The sequence below is a fragment of the Astatotilapia calliptera genome, chromosome 13 (assembly GCF_900246225.1).
Source record: "Astatotilapia calliptera chromosome 13, fAstCal1.2, whole genome shotgun sequence".
NCBI classification, from domain to species: Eukaryota; Metazoa; Chordata; class Actinopteri; order Cichliformes; family Cichlidae; genus Astatotilapia; species Astatotilapia calliptera.
Genome location: NC_039314.1, coordinates 21,489,772 through 21,503,240, shown reverse-complemented (window position 1 = coordinate 21,503,240; position 13,469 = coordinate 21,489,772). Strand labels below are relative to the sequence as shown.

The 13,469-nt window shown below is 39.6% G+C and overlaps 1 protein-coding gene across 1 annotated transcript in view; it reads left to right on the top strand.

Moving 5' to 3' along the window:
- srbd1 (S1 RNA binding domain 1) overlaps positions 1–12,606 on the top strand; it is a 50,426-nt gene extending 37,820 nt beyond the window's left edge. The window contains exons 17-21 of the mRNA XM_026190132.1: positions 2,884–2,990; positions 4,903–5,070; positions 5,886–6,035; positions 10,185–10,369; positions 11,879–12,606. Coding sequence (XP_026045917.1) covers positions 2,884–2,990; positions 4,903–5,070; positions 5,886–6,035; positions 10,185–10,369; positions 11,879–12,171 — 903 coding nt within the window. The 3' untranslated portion in view covers positions 12,172–12,606. The remainder of the gene's footprint in view (positions 1–2,883; positions 2,991–4,902; positions 5,071–5,885; positions 6,036–10,184; positions 10,370–11,878) is intronic.
- Positions 12,607–13,469: the final 863 nt, after the last annotated feature.

Below are 13,469 nucleotides of genomic sequence, written 5' to 3'. Positions count from 1 at the left end.
CTACACAGCATTCACACTGCATTTCCGCAGGAAATGCAACTTTTTCTAGTCTCATAGTTAACCTTCTGTCATTTACATCCCTCAGGCTCTTCTTCTTTCATATAAACGATCAGCCTGCTGTCCAAAGACATTCATTCATTACTGTCAGTCCCCTTTCCCTCTCTGGTTTACTCACCTTCTGGTTCACTGCAATTTTATAAATGTCGAAATGACAAGGTATTCTAGGTTTTATCAGTAGAGTACCTCTCTAAAAAACCCTTTTTGTTTTGTCTCTTTTGTAGTTTTCATCACTGTGCTTCTCTCACTGTCTCTGATTGACATGTGGTAACTCAACAGTGTTTAAGTACTTGAGGTGCAGAAAGAAGCACTTTGTTCCTTTGTATTGGTTGGCTGGCTTTGGCTGGTTTCCGACCAATCCAAACATAACCTTCTCACATAGGGATCCACTCCATTGGTTCTGTATGAATTTGAGGTTTGGGTGCTGGGAGTTGGGACGAAGGAATGAGGGAGCGGAGGTGATTTTCAAAGAGATAGTAGCATATATAGCTTTGTCTGGCAAACCACCTCTATGCTTCCACATCACCTTACAGCTCTAATCTAAATACTATGAAGAACATTTAGCAATGATCTAGATGGCTCAGATGGAAAATCTGCATTAAGTTGCGTATGTGATTTCTAATGTTCTTTAGTTAGTGTGTACCTCGAGGTGAGTTGAATATAAAATGAAAATAGAAGAACACTAGGTCAGTGCATCCCTCTAAAGCTAGAATTTGCAGCTTAAAAATAGTGATCGTGCCATTTTATTTGACTCGTCTGTTGCATAATCAGATAGAAAACATACCTCACAAAGTGTGACACGTGGATCGATAGATAAAAAGATACAGCATGACATGCTTCACTGGTGCTGTTAGCGCCACTGTAAACTGTGACGCAGAGCCATGCGGGCCTCTGCTGCCTGGGTGTTGAAGCGGAAACACACGGACTGGATTGTGGATGTTTAATAGAGCAGAACTCTTTCACTCCAGCTCTGAAATCACAGTTGTTTAGTACAGTTGTTTTTCTTCACCTGTATTTTCTCGTTAGTTTCTTCCTTACGACATATTTGCATATCCTTTTCTGTGTAGCAGTCCCTTATTTGTTATGCAAATATCTATTATTATTGAGCAGTGTCACAATGTTTCAAGTGTAAATGTGATTATTATGATTATTGTTTACTTTTGGGAAGTTACTATAAATGCTTATTAAGCTACATTTTTAGTGTTCCCATCCCTAACCAAGCAGCACCTAAAGTGTTCTAGTGTTTCTCACGCCTGTATAAGGTTTCAGCAAGAATCTAAGAACACATTCAGTGGATTTTTCCTGCAGGTTAAAACTCACACTACCTTACGCACCTCCAACTTTCTCACGTGAGAAAATTCTTTTCTGGTATGACAGGTGATTTCCTCCTCCTTGTCTTCTCTTTCTCATGTGAGCTTCTGCTTCTAGAGCCACTCAGCAGAAATCATAAATCATTCGTAGTTTTATTTGTTCCTGTTCGGAATTTTTTTTAAATTATTGTCTCCAAAAGGCCTCTGGTTATACTTACAAAGAACAGATTGTAGATGCTGTTTTTCTCCAGAACTACTTTGTCTTTTAGCTGTAAGTCATCCTCTGTCTGCTGAGCAAAGCTACATCTGTTGTAGGCTAAGTGCTAACTTAAGATAACAAGATAGAAATATTTTTGTAACTATATAGCATAAAAATGTGTGATAAGTATTGGAGGTTCTGTGCTGAAATTACATATTGTAGTTCACAATGGCCAAGCAAAAACTTTGGAGCCCCATGTGTTCTCTGTCTACCGCGCTCTCCCTCCTCTATCCTCATCTGTCCTCCTATCCTGTTATTGCTGACAGAGGGTGTGTTTGCTAGCTGCTCTTGTTGTTATCTGTTTACAAGTCAGTGTTTGTTAAAAGCTTGATCATGTTACAGGACAGCACATGCTAGTCTCAGTCATGTTCATGCACATGACAGACATACACATGCACACAAACACATTCAAAGACCAACAGTAGTCTAGTTTAGAGTGTCAGCTAATCCTCAAGCAGTTGCTGAGACATCAGCCTGTAGCTGAACTCCTGGATTTTAACCACAACACAGGGCTTCGTGTTTCTCACTGCCAGACCTTATATTTCTTTAAGATTATTTGGTTGTGTACTTAAGTAGTTTGTTGACAATAATTTTCTTTCCTTTCCTTTCTTGCTGTCAACCTTTCTTATTTAAAAAACAAACAAACAGGCTCCACTGCTTTTGAAAAATATCTCCTGTTTAATGTTTGATTGGCTGGTCGATGAGAAATGTGAAAGTTTCATTTGGAGGTACTTTTATAGACTGAGAGCTACAATGACAAGAACACTGTATTACTGGGAAAAATCACAGAAAGGCCTAACGAAACATTTTCCTTTCACTTCTGTACTTCTCCTGTCAATCAGTTTTCTCACTCCCTTTTTTGTTTAAAATTTGCCTCATATTTGCTGTATTGCTGTCAGCACAAGATCAAGTAGCAGTATGTGGTGAAAATGGAATATAATATATGGGAATTAACCTGAACACGCTCAAGTGAAGTCTGTTAAAATCTTCCATTAAAATATTTTGATAAACAGATTTGGATGGGAAAAAAGAAAGCACAGCTACATGCAGCTGTGTTAGTTTTTAGTGTTCATCTGTCCCAAAGAGGTTTGAAAAATCCTAAGAATTCCTGTATTTGCTGTCACACACAGATAAAAGCAGTGATTTAAAGTTGTTTTCTTTGCTTAACCAGTTTTTGCCATGTGTCTTTCTGTCTCTGTGTGTGTCTGTACTTTAAAAATTCCCTGGTTTTGTCAATATGTTTCTTTTTTCTCTTAGCATGACGTGTCAGCTGGAGCTTTGAAGACAGCATTGGATGGCGTGGTGCAGGAGTGTGTGAGCTTTGTTGGTGTGGACATTAACATCTGCTCTGAGATACTGATGAGGTAGAGTACCCAAAATGACATATCGCATAATTTCTAAAAATCAATTCAGTTTTATTTATATAGCAACAAACCACAACAGCACTTACCTCAAGGTGCTTTAAATTGTAAGGTAGAGACGCTCCAATAACACAGAGAGAACCCCAATAATCAAACAACAAGTATGCACTTGGCAACAGCCTGCTTTAGCCCGCCTTAACCTTAAATTGAAGGAAGAATTTCAGAGTAGTCCTCCTTGATTATTCCATATACTGTGCAATATACCATTACCACAAGCAGTAAAACAGCCTGAGCTCATGATGCTGTCACCACCATGCTTAACAGCTGGTACAAAGGTGTTAATTTTGGAGCAGGGCTTCTTTCTTGGTCAGGATCATCTTGTGAAGTTAGGACATTGTAGAAAAAAATGTAAGTGAATGTATGTACACATTTGAACCTGTATGTATGCTTTTGAGCCTGTGTTGATTAAAGAAAATCCAAATTAAATTCAAACTTCTGCACCCAATTTGTAGTGGAAACAAAAGTTGTAGTATGATGTGATTTGATATGATTTGATTGAGAAGTCACTAGCCAATAATCTTGCAGTGCTCCTCAGTTTCACCGTGTACAGTTTCTAAACACTAAAATGGGAATTATACTCAGCTTAGACTGAATTGTGGGACTCACATTGCCTGTGTCCGTCTTTTACAGACAGTTTATGTTTGCAAGATTCTTTGCCTATGTTGTCACAGAAGAGGGTTCTTACTGAGCGTGGCTGTAGACTCAGACTAGAGATGCATTAAAATAGCTCGTTTGGGACCAGTGAGCTGTCTTGCTAATGTTAGATGATAATTAAGAATCAAAACATCAAACATACCTAAAAACATTTAATACATGTCCTCACAAGCAAGTGCATGTTTGCACTCAACCACTGTGTGCTGCACAAATACATGCAGACAGAGACAAAATTCTGAAAACGAGATGAAGACGGACTCAGACCTCTGGCATACTTTCCCTTTGCAGTCACAACATGGCAAGGCTTCATTCACACTCATGCACAGGCCATTGCATGATCTACACACACAAAAACACAGATGGCCTGCCAGTTTTCTGTTTAGACTAATGCTTCACACCTTGGCCCACTTACTGGGCTGACTGGTATTAACAAAGAGGATTAGGAACAGTGGACACAATTAAACTCACAGAAACATACATGCTGAAGAAGAAACATGCAAGAACACCGTGCACACATGTGCTTATTTGTTACAACTTGTGCAGTATAAACATGAGTCAAAAGTAGGAAGTGCAGAAATTTCATATGCACACTTTTTGCAGTGGAGACAAACAGTATGAATTGAGCTGGCATTAGCTGCAAGGCAGGCATCAGGTCATCTGTTTACCTGTCTGCTCTGCAAGTGAGCGTTTTCCATTCCTCCACAAAGTTAAGCTATGCACAAACGCACATGAAACACACACAGACGTGTTGATGACTGAGGTATTATGCCGAGTGTTGACATAGCCACATGCTTTAGCATGAGTGAGTCACTGTGGGCATTAACAGAGCAGACCTAATTGAGTTTCAAATCACCTCTCGTCTTTGCTCAGCCTGAACTGGACAAATATACATGCTTAATATTGGCTTATGTGTGTCACTTGTGTTTCCAGTGCTTGCTTAAATGCCAGGTCACGGTTGCAGAATCTGCTGTTTGTTTGGTGTGGGTGTGTGTGTCTAAGCCTAATACTGTAGAGTTATTATAGGTGATCCCATAGGTATACAACCTATATGGATATCAACCAAGCTTGAGATCCTACTTATTTAATTACCTGTTCTGTTTTGTTGTTTTAGCATCTAGTGTAGAATAATTTTAAGAAGTTGTTTGAATATATTGTGAGATGAGTAATTTTTCTCCCTTCAATCTGTTGTTTTATCTCCTAGGCATGTAGCAGGCTTAAATGCGGGAAGGGCACGGAGTATCACAGAATGGAGAGAGCAGCACGGTCCCTTCATCAACAGGGAGCAGCTGAAGCTGGTCAAAGGCATGGGGCCCAAGTCCTACCAGCAGTGTGCTGGCTTCATTAGAATAAACCCACAAACTCTATCCAGGTACGCACTCATATACACAGTATATCCACATAGATAGACCTAAAAGCAAGCAGACAAACACTCAAATTCTGTTTCACAATGTTGTCTTTTTTCATGCAATGGTCTGTTGGAACAAACTGCTAAAACGCCCTGTTTATTCATAGACATTTTGTGTTATTTAGCCATGCAAGTAGTTTAGATAAACTTGCACCCAAGTTCTGAGAATTTCTCAATGGGGTTCAGTTCGTAGTGTTCAAAGCAGTAAAAATTACAGTTGAATTACCATCCAAGAGTTTGTATCGTGTATATCATGTAAAACAGAGATGGGTTGAAGAAGTTATTTATGATTTATGAGGAGTGTGATGTGATGCAGAAATTATTCTAAAGAAAAAATGTTTTAGTTACTCTAGATAATCGTGTCAAATGTGTTGGGAAATACTGACAGTGTACTTGGATTATTTCAAATATCCATCCATTCAGTATTTCTGACATTTTTCCCTCCGAGATGATGGGGGCAGCAGTCTAAGCAGTCTAGCAACTCAGACCTCCCACTTCCCAACCACCGGTGCGTTTTCAAGCCAACTTAGAGATATAATGTTTCCAGGTTGCCGCAGGTCTGCGGCAGGATCTCCTCCCAGAGGGATGTGCCTGAAGCACTTGTACCGCTGTTATATTTGGATGGAAGCAAAATTCACAGGGCTCAGTAAAGCAAAATGCAGCATGTTTCCATGGCTTGATAGACTTTCTTTTCCTTTAATGTTTATATAAAACAATATATAGTCTTAGAGCAGGAATACTGGGGTGATTTAAAATGCATTTCTTTCTTGCCAAAACAGTGTCAGATCATCATCTAACCAGGCACCAGAAGTGCCCGAGAAACCTGCAGCTAAGAAAGGCAAGGGAAAAACTGGTGTCAACGTCTCAACCTCATTTAACCCCCTCGATCAGACCTGTATACACCCGGAGTCCTACCATGTAGCACAAAGGTACAGTGCACACAAACACACACGGACGCTTGAACAGCAGCCCACCCCACTGGCTAAAGCATGTTCAGGCTATGATGGAGTTGATTTTGACACCATCTCACATGGGGTTGGTTATAGTGGTGGAGGGCTCTGATTTGATTTACACAGACATGGGATACAAGAGAGGAGGCGTTGGCTGTGGTGTGTGTGTCCTTGTGTGAGAGATGATTGTTAGCGCTGCGGATGCTGATATCAGAAGCACATTGAGCATCTGTGTGTGTGTAACAGATGGACACACAAAACGGAGGGAGAGAGAGGGGGCCCTCTCTCATCCAGCTGTAGTCACTCAACTGTGTTTAGTCTACATAAGTTCTGACACTAGTGGTTTTAAGCATTGCTCTCCTCTTGTTGATGGTGTCTGTACATATATGTGGGGAGATGTATCTCTGTGCACACACGTGCAGATAGATTGATGTTGCGTGTATGAAACTTCCTACTTCAGTGTCTGTGTGTTCAATACAGACTGCACTAGAGAGTAGTTCATCAAAGAATTATTGGGGATCAGAGGTCTTAAAATATAAGAGCACACATTGCTCTTCTGTTAATACCCTCTGCACTCCTTTTTGAGCTGCACGCGTTTAGTTACATTTATTTGTTTTTCTCTTTTATTTTTATTTATTTATTTGGCAGACACGTTTCTCGTCCATACTTTCAGCTCTCTCACTGCCCCTCCCTGTCACTTTCTCAATGGTGCCTCACATTAAAACTTCTTTTAACCAGAATTACCAACCGTTTAAAGATATCTTTAGCATTTTTCCCATAGAATTTAACTCCACAATTGAAATTTCTCACTGGACATCTAATCGTTCTCTGCTTTTCTATTTCTCTTGCTGTTCAGAATTCTTAATCCTGTGTTGGCAAATGCATTATCCGGTGTTATGGCTGTATTATAATCCAAGTCTGGGAATGTACTCCATTCAGTATGGGTTCTGAAAGTATCCCAAAGTGTGTTGTGGTTTCCAGCACATCACCTGTCTCTGTAAAGATTTTCAGTACATGAAAAGCCATGTCAGTTCTTGCTCTTTTATTTTGACAAACCAGAAAATAAGTAACCTTCCACTAAACTTAAAATCACAGGGTATGACAGTGATCTGGAAATAGACCATACTACTTGACGAGTGTATCACTCATTGGGCTAGTTTGGATGTCTTTTTACGTAAACCTTTAGATTATAGCTGTAAAAGTCTTGGTGAGTTATATTCATAATCAAAGAGTTACTTGGAAAATCACTAATTTGTATACTGACTCAAAATCAGAACTCTAATAATCGCTACTAATCACTAATAATCTAATCAACTTGAATTGATTAGATTATTAGCTGTGAGAGCATCACTGAGATACCCCAAAGATTTTCTCTCCTCCTCACCTACAAATGGTGAAAACAAGGTTTAGAGGGAGAATTGTAAAGGAATGCTTGTGTGTGTTAGTGTATGTGTGTGTTTGTGTGTGTCTTTATGCTGTATAAGGAATATCATGTTCATCGCATTAGTGGAACTGGATCCTCCATTACTGCTCACAGCCTACACATCCACCCTTTTTTGTAACCATATACACACACGCGCACAAAACCAGAAACACAAGAGCACACACATGATTTTTCCACCTTTAAAAAAATAAAAAATAAATCAGTGAAGCCTAATTCTGTGAGTGCATTATGTGAAATATTTAATTGTAATTTGGTTTGAGACAGCGAGCTTCCACTGTGTGATGAATATTGTTCTCATAAGTAACAGTCAGGGCCTAATATTTCTATAACTGAAGACAGAGTGGGTCCTTGATTGTATGCCTGGACAAAATCTGTATTAGAGCCCACCCAATGCTACATTCACACACACATACCAAAATACATGCACAGTGTTGGTAGCAATTATATAAGTATGAACCCAACGGTGTTGGAGGCCTGTGGACTCCCGGTACCCCTTAAATACTAACATACACCACTGAAAGTAGGTATGTAGGTATGTTAGTAGGGCCCTCCACCCACTTAATCTATTCTAAGATATCTCTCCTGTGCTCTTCTATTTGCTTTTATTTAGGTTTTAAGATTTTAGTATTCCTGCTACTCAACCAGTGTGCTCATACATTTAGTTTGGATTTTGAACTTCTACCACAGTGTATATGAATTAAGGAGCAGGAAAAAAAACTTATATGAACGTATATTAACTGCATGACTTAAATGACTCTATAATATATATAAAGAGTTAAAATATCAGAAATTGTACTTAATGATATAATTAAACTTGGTTGCATTGTGCAAAGAAAAGCTTTACAAATGATCCTGCTTGCTTTCTGTAAGAAATTATATGTCAGCCGCCTTTTCCTGGCTTTAGTCCAACTGGGGGTCTAGATGATATGTGTCTAAGCAATCAAGACACAACTATTTCTTTTCCTGTTAAAAGATATGTGGTTGGAAAGTTAAGAAGATTAAAGAGGCACAGGAGAGAAGACCTTATTGTTATACAGATATCCAGTTTGGTCCGAAGGTGTTGTTTCCTTACCACTAAGTCATGTCTGGCACATACTTAGCTACTATTTTGTACCGATCAAGCTTACTGGTGTTGAGAGATCGAGTCCGCTTGTTTCCCTCTTTTGGGCGTTAGACAGGGACTTTGATGGCAGGGGCCTCTCGACGCACAGCTGTCACAAACATAGTTTGTACACAAGCTGTTTTATGTTACATCGGTACTGTCCCTCCTATTGCCAAATGAACATTTCTGAACAACACAGTGTATGAATCAGGTTGGTGTGTGTGTTCTGGTGTGTTTCCACCTGTTCTGTCCATCATGTCGTGGACAGCTGCTGAGTCTGTTTGGCGTCAGCCTGCCAGTGAGCGACATCTATCACGGATGTTACCCAGCTGGTCCACACATGAACACATGCATAGAAACAAATGCAGTCACATCTATCACCAAATATGCCAAGTGCCTGTTGTAAATAATATTTACAGTATGTATAATACACACACACACACACACACACACACACACACACACACACACACACACACACACACACACACACACACACACACACACACACATCACTTTTTTTTCCATAAACCCTGCTCGCTACTTTGGCTCTAATGCCAATTTGTTACTGTTTCTGTTTAGAGTACAGAGAGCAACTAATTAGTTTGGATTTATATCTCCGGCTCAGTGAATTTGAAATGGTGCGACTTGACTGTCTAGACATTATGTGGTGGGACATCGTGCTGGAATCAAGTGATAAAAGTGTGGCTGACAGACACGAAGTCCAGCCTTAGCACAGTGGAGGCAGTTTCATTAAACAAGGTGTCAGAGCGTTTACAGCCCAATGAGGATTTACCTGATTTACCAGGGGTAAATTAAATATGTGTTTTTGCATCCAACACAGAAAACTCCACCTTGACAACTCACAACTTTTTGCGTATTACTCACACACCTCTGCCGCTCTCCCTATTTTTCCCCAGTGCCTGCTCACTTTCCCGTATAAGCTTAATATGTTTTTTTTCCCCTCCATTTTTCCAGCATCTTTTTTTTTCTCTGTTTTTACCTTTACTGTTTGTCATCTACTCTTAGACCCCAGTCATGCAAGCCTAGAGATGGGTCAGTGACCCCTGCTGGCAAATTTCTGTTGCTAATGGAAGGGTGTTTATTCCCTTGACTGGTTGGCAAGTGGTTGCTGGACTTCGCTGGTAGTCACAAGGTGAAACTGGTTGAAAAGAGTTACTTGGTGCAGAACCAAAAACCTCCTTGCAAGTTCTTTGGTGGTTGTTTGTAGTTTGCACAGTCAATGCCGTGTCTGCAAAAACTACTCCCCTACTGGTAGCGACACTTTGCAATTAGCAATACAAACTGGAGATGGAGCATCATGTGAGCGATTGTGGTGAAACGTTTTCCAAATTTTTTTTGTGCTAGTTTATGGAATACATTGCTAGAAATATAGATAAATTATCCCAACATTTTCCCTTTTCAGTATAACGGTAGAACACTAAACTCTAGTAAATAATAATGATATTTGAATTTCTAAATCCCTAAAAATGAGTATCTATTATTGGTAAGGCTCTATGAAGTCAAGTAGGTTTGTGGTTTTATTTCTAAGCTCAAATTTCTGCACGTCTCTCCTGTCCAGATTTCTGTCTCTTGTGGGTGGGAGTGTGGACCAAATTGGGAGTACAACCCTGAAACACTGTGTGGAGAACAAAGTTAAGACAAGCAGTGTAGAGGAGCTGGCCCGCACCCTGGACACCACACCCGAGACCCTCAAACTCATTATAGACGGCCTGACGCAGCCCCCCGGGTTTGACATACGACAAAGTAAGACTCCGGCCACTCACTGATATACTGATATCAATTCAATCAGAAGAACAATACAAAGGACAATGTTGAAAATGCTGAAGGAAAAACATGTTAATGCATGTAAACATTTTTAAAAAAAAATTGGTTTTAATAGGAAAATGAGATGTTGACATAAATATGTTTACATAAATGTTACTTTGACTTTGTTATTTAAAAGGTATTTAAATAGAAGAAAGCCAATGAAACATATGTATACCCTTGATCATGCATGTTTTTTATTTCCTTATATCTCAAAACTATCAGTATTTTGAATCGTATAAAAATGTTGTAGACTGCACGTATCTGCAGCCTATCAGTCACAGTAACTTCCCTTGGCCTCTCATCTTTCCTTCATGATGTCCTTTATAGGTCCCCACTGACTGATAGAAAATCAAACTTGTATTCATCCAGCTCTTTGAGAATCTTGCTAGTTATGACACACACTGACTTTTCTTGCCTTTACTATAATAGGCATGTCTTGGCAGTGTAACTTGATAGGATCTGACAGTGCTGTGGCTTCCTCCCTGTAGCCCCACAATACAAGCAGTGTGTTTCTGACAGGGTGTGATGGGTCCAACAGACTGTGTTGTTGGGCAGCGTCTCTTTGCAGAGACACACATACAAAATGCACAAAGAACTCTGTTTTTCTCCTTAATCTGAAACACTTCAGTTCAGGCACATACAAACATACCACTAAAACCCCATCCATAGTTACAAACTGTTGCTGTAGCTCAAATTTGTTTTCTCAAGGAAAAAAATAGGACACATCTCTTGCTCTTCTGTTTTTGATTAAGCAGCCTATTTATTGATAATGAGGAAATATAAGTCAGCATCAACTCTCAAATCCTGATTAAAAATGGCACAGAGCACTTTAATATTTGTGCAACATATTTTTCTTTGACGGTCTTCCCCAAAACAGGGAAAAAAAGATGTAAGTACAAAAGAGTAATTATTTTCAGACTGGCTAGTTAAATACTATTTTATGTGAAGAGGAAAGAAGTCAAGTCTACCCACTTATTGCTGGCTAACTTGTCTTAAAATTGAGGAACGCGGCTTCAAAGTTCATTCTCAGGTTAGCCTTATTCGGTTGCAGTACACTATGCTTGGCCTCATAGCCAGTGCTCAGCTGAATAAACAGATGGGCTAAGACTACTGCATGAAATCAGTGCTGTTGGGAGGATAATTGGACGGGACTATTTCCTGGAGCACAGTCCTTTGTGTTAGTGTTACAGACAGGAAACAGGTCTTATGAGCAGGCAAAGTGGAAAGTGGGGTTTAATACACTGCTGATAAACGTATGTAGATACAAGTATTGAGTGACTGCTCGAAATGTTATGTTTTTCATGTCTGCCTAATCAACAATTTTTTTCTGCATTCCCTTATCCCACTTTTTACTCCCAAACACTTCGACTGTCTGCCACTTGTGTATTATTTTGTCATTGATATCGCTCCACACCTTGCGTCTAGCTATCTTTTTGTCATTCCCAGATTTTGGACAAGCGGACTTTAAGCGGGGCGTTGTGTCCATGAGTGATCTGCGGGTGGGTGCTGTGCTGACAGGCCGTGTGGACAACACCGCTCTGTTCGGGGCTTTTGTAGATATTGGCGTTGGCCGTGCAGGCCTCATCCACAAGAGCAACATCACCCTGGACAAGCTGCCTGTCAGCCAGCGTCGTCGCAGCCTGGCTCTAGGACCTGGGGAGCGAGTGGAGGTCCGGGTCCTGAATGTTGACCTTCAGAGGGGACGGATTGGGCTGGACCTGATCAGGGTCTTGCAATAGAGTCACTTAATACCTATGATTGTCACTAGAAGTGTGACAGAAAATTACAGGTTTTAAACTGCTAAGGCCTGAGATACACAGACCTTGGTCAGTGACCCCCCTGGCAGTCTCTGATTCTTAGGGTAAAATGTCTGTTTTGTGACCCACTGACAAGTAATTCCTGAAGGCTGGTGGCAGTGACTATTTGAGTTGTTGTAAAACTTGCTGTGCCTCTCCACTGCAACCAACACTTGAATTGAATTGATTTCCTCAGGCAACAACTTAACAACCAGTCAGGGAATACACATTTTACCCCCCATGACCAGTGCTCACCAGATGGTTGCCGACCACTCTCGAATCCTGTGTGACTAGTGCCTAACTTGGCTAGTTTTAAAATGATCAATTTCAGTGAACAGCTGTTACAAGTTTAGAAATAAAAGCAAAAATTTCAAGTCATGTTTAACAGTTAGGACTCTTCATTTGGGACTTGTTCTCAGTCTGTTTGTCATTTAGAGGGGGTGCTTTGCTCGGGACAGAGCACTACACCTGTTTGCTGAACTAAAGGCAGAAATATGTTTTCTGATCTTGAAATGAAGACTCTGATTGGATAGCTTAGTGAGATGATATTACAATTATTTGCACTTTAGTTGTTTGTAATGCTGAATACGACATACTTGAGCGACTATTGCTACTGTTTGTAATACTTGGTATTCTCATTATTTTCTTGGATTATTACTTGAATAAAAGAAAAATCAGTTCTTCACTATGTTCTTTGTCTTCTGATTTTAGCAGTTGTTATTGACTTTTGGATACCTTAAAGAAAACCATTTGAACAAACAGACTGAAATTCTGCTTAGTGCTGTTTCATCTGCAGTTGATGGTTTGAAGTTAAAATATTATACATATCTATCTGTCTGTCTGTCTGTCTGTCTGTCTGTCTGTCTGTCTGTATGTACACGTATGTATAGATATATATACGTATGTGTGTGTGTGTATATATATATATATATATATATATACGTATGTATATATATATATATATACGTATGTATATATATATATACGTATGTATATGTTATATCTAAATAATAAATATTGTGTTCCTGATGAAAAAGAACAATTTCAGCAAATTGTGTTATATGATATGCTTCACTTTTTTGAGGAGATGAGGAGACGCACGAGTCTTAAACTGAAGGTGTAAGAAATCAAGGACCTTATGTATCAAGAGATGAAAAAAACAAGTAAAAGAAGCAAGTTTTTCTTCCATGTGCACCGGAAAACATGAAAAGACAGAATGAAGGAGGGTTTGTTGAAGCAGA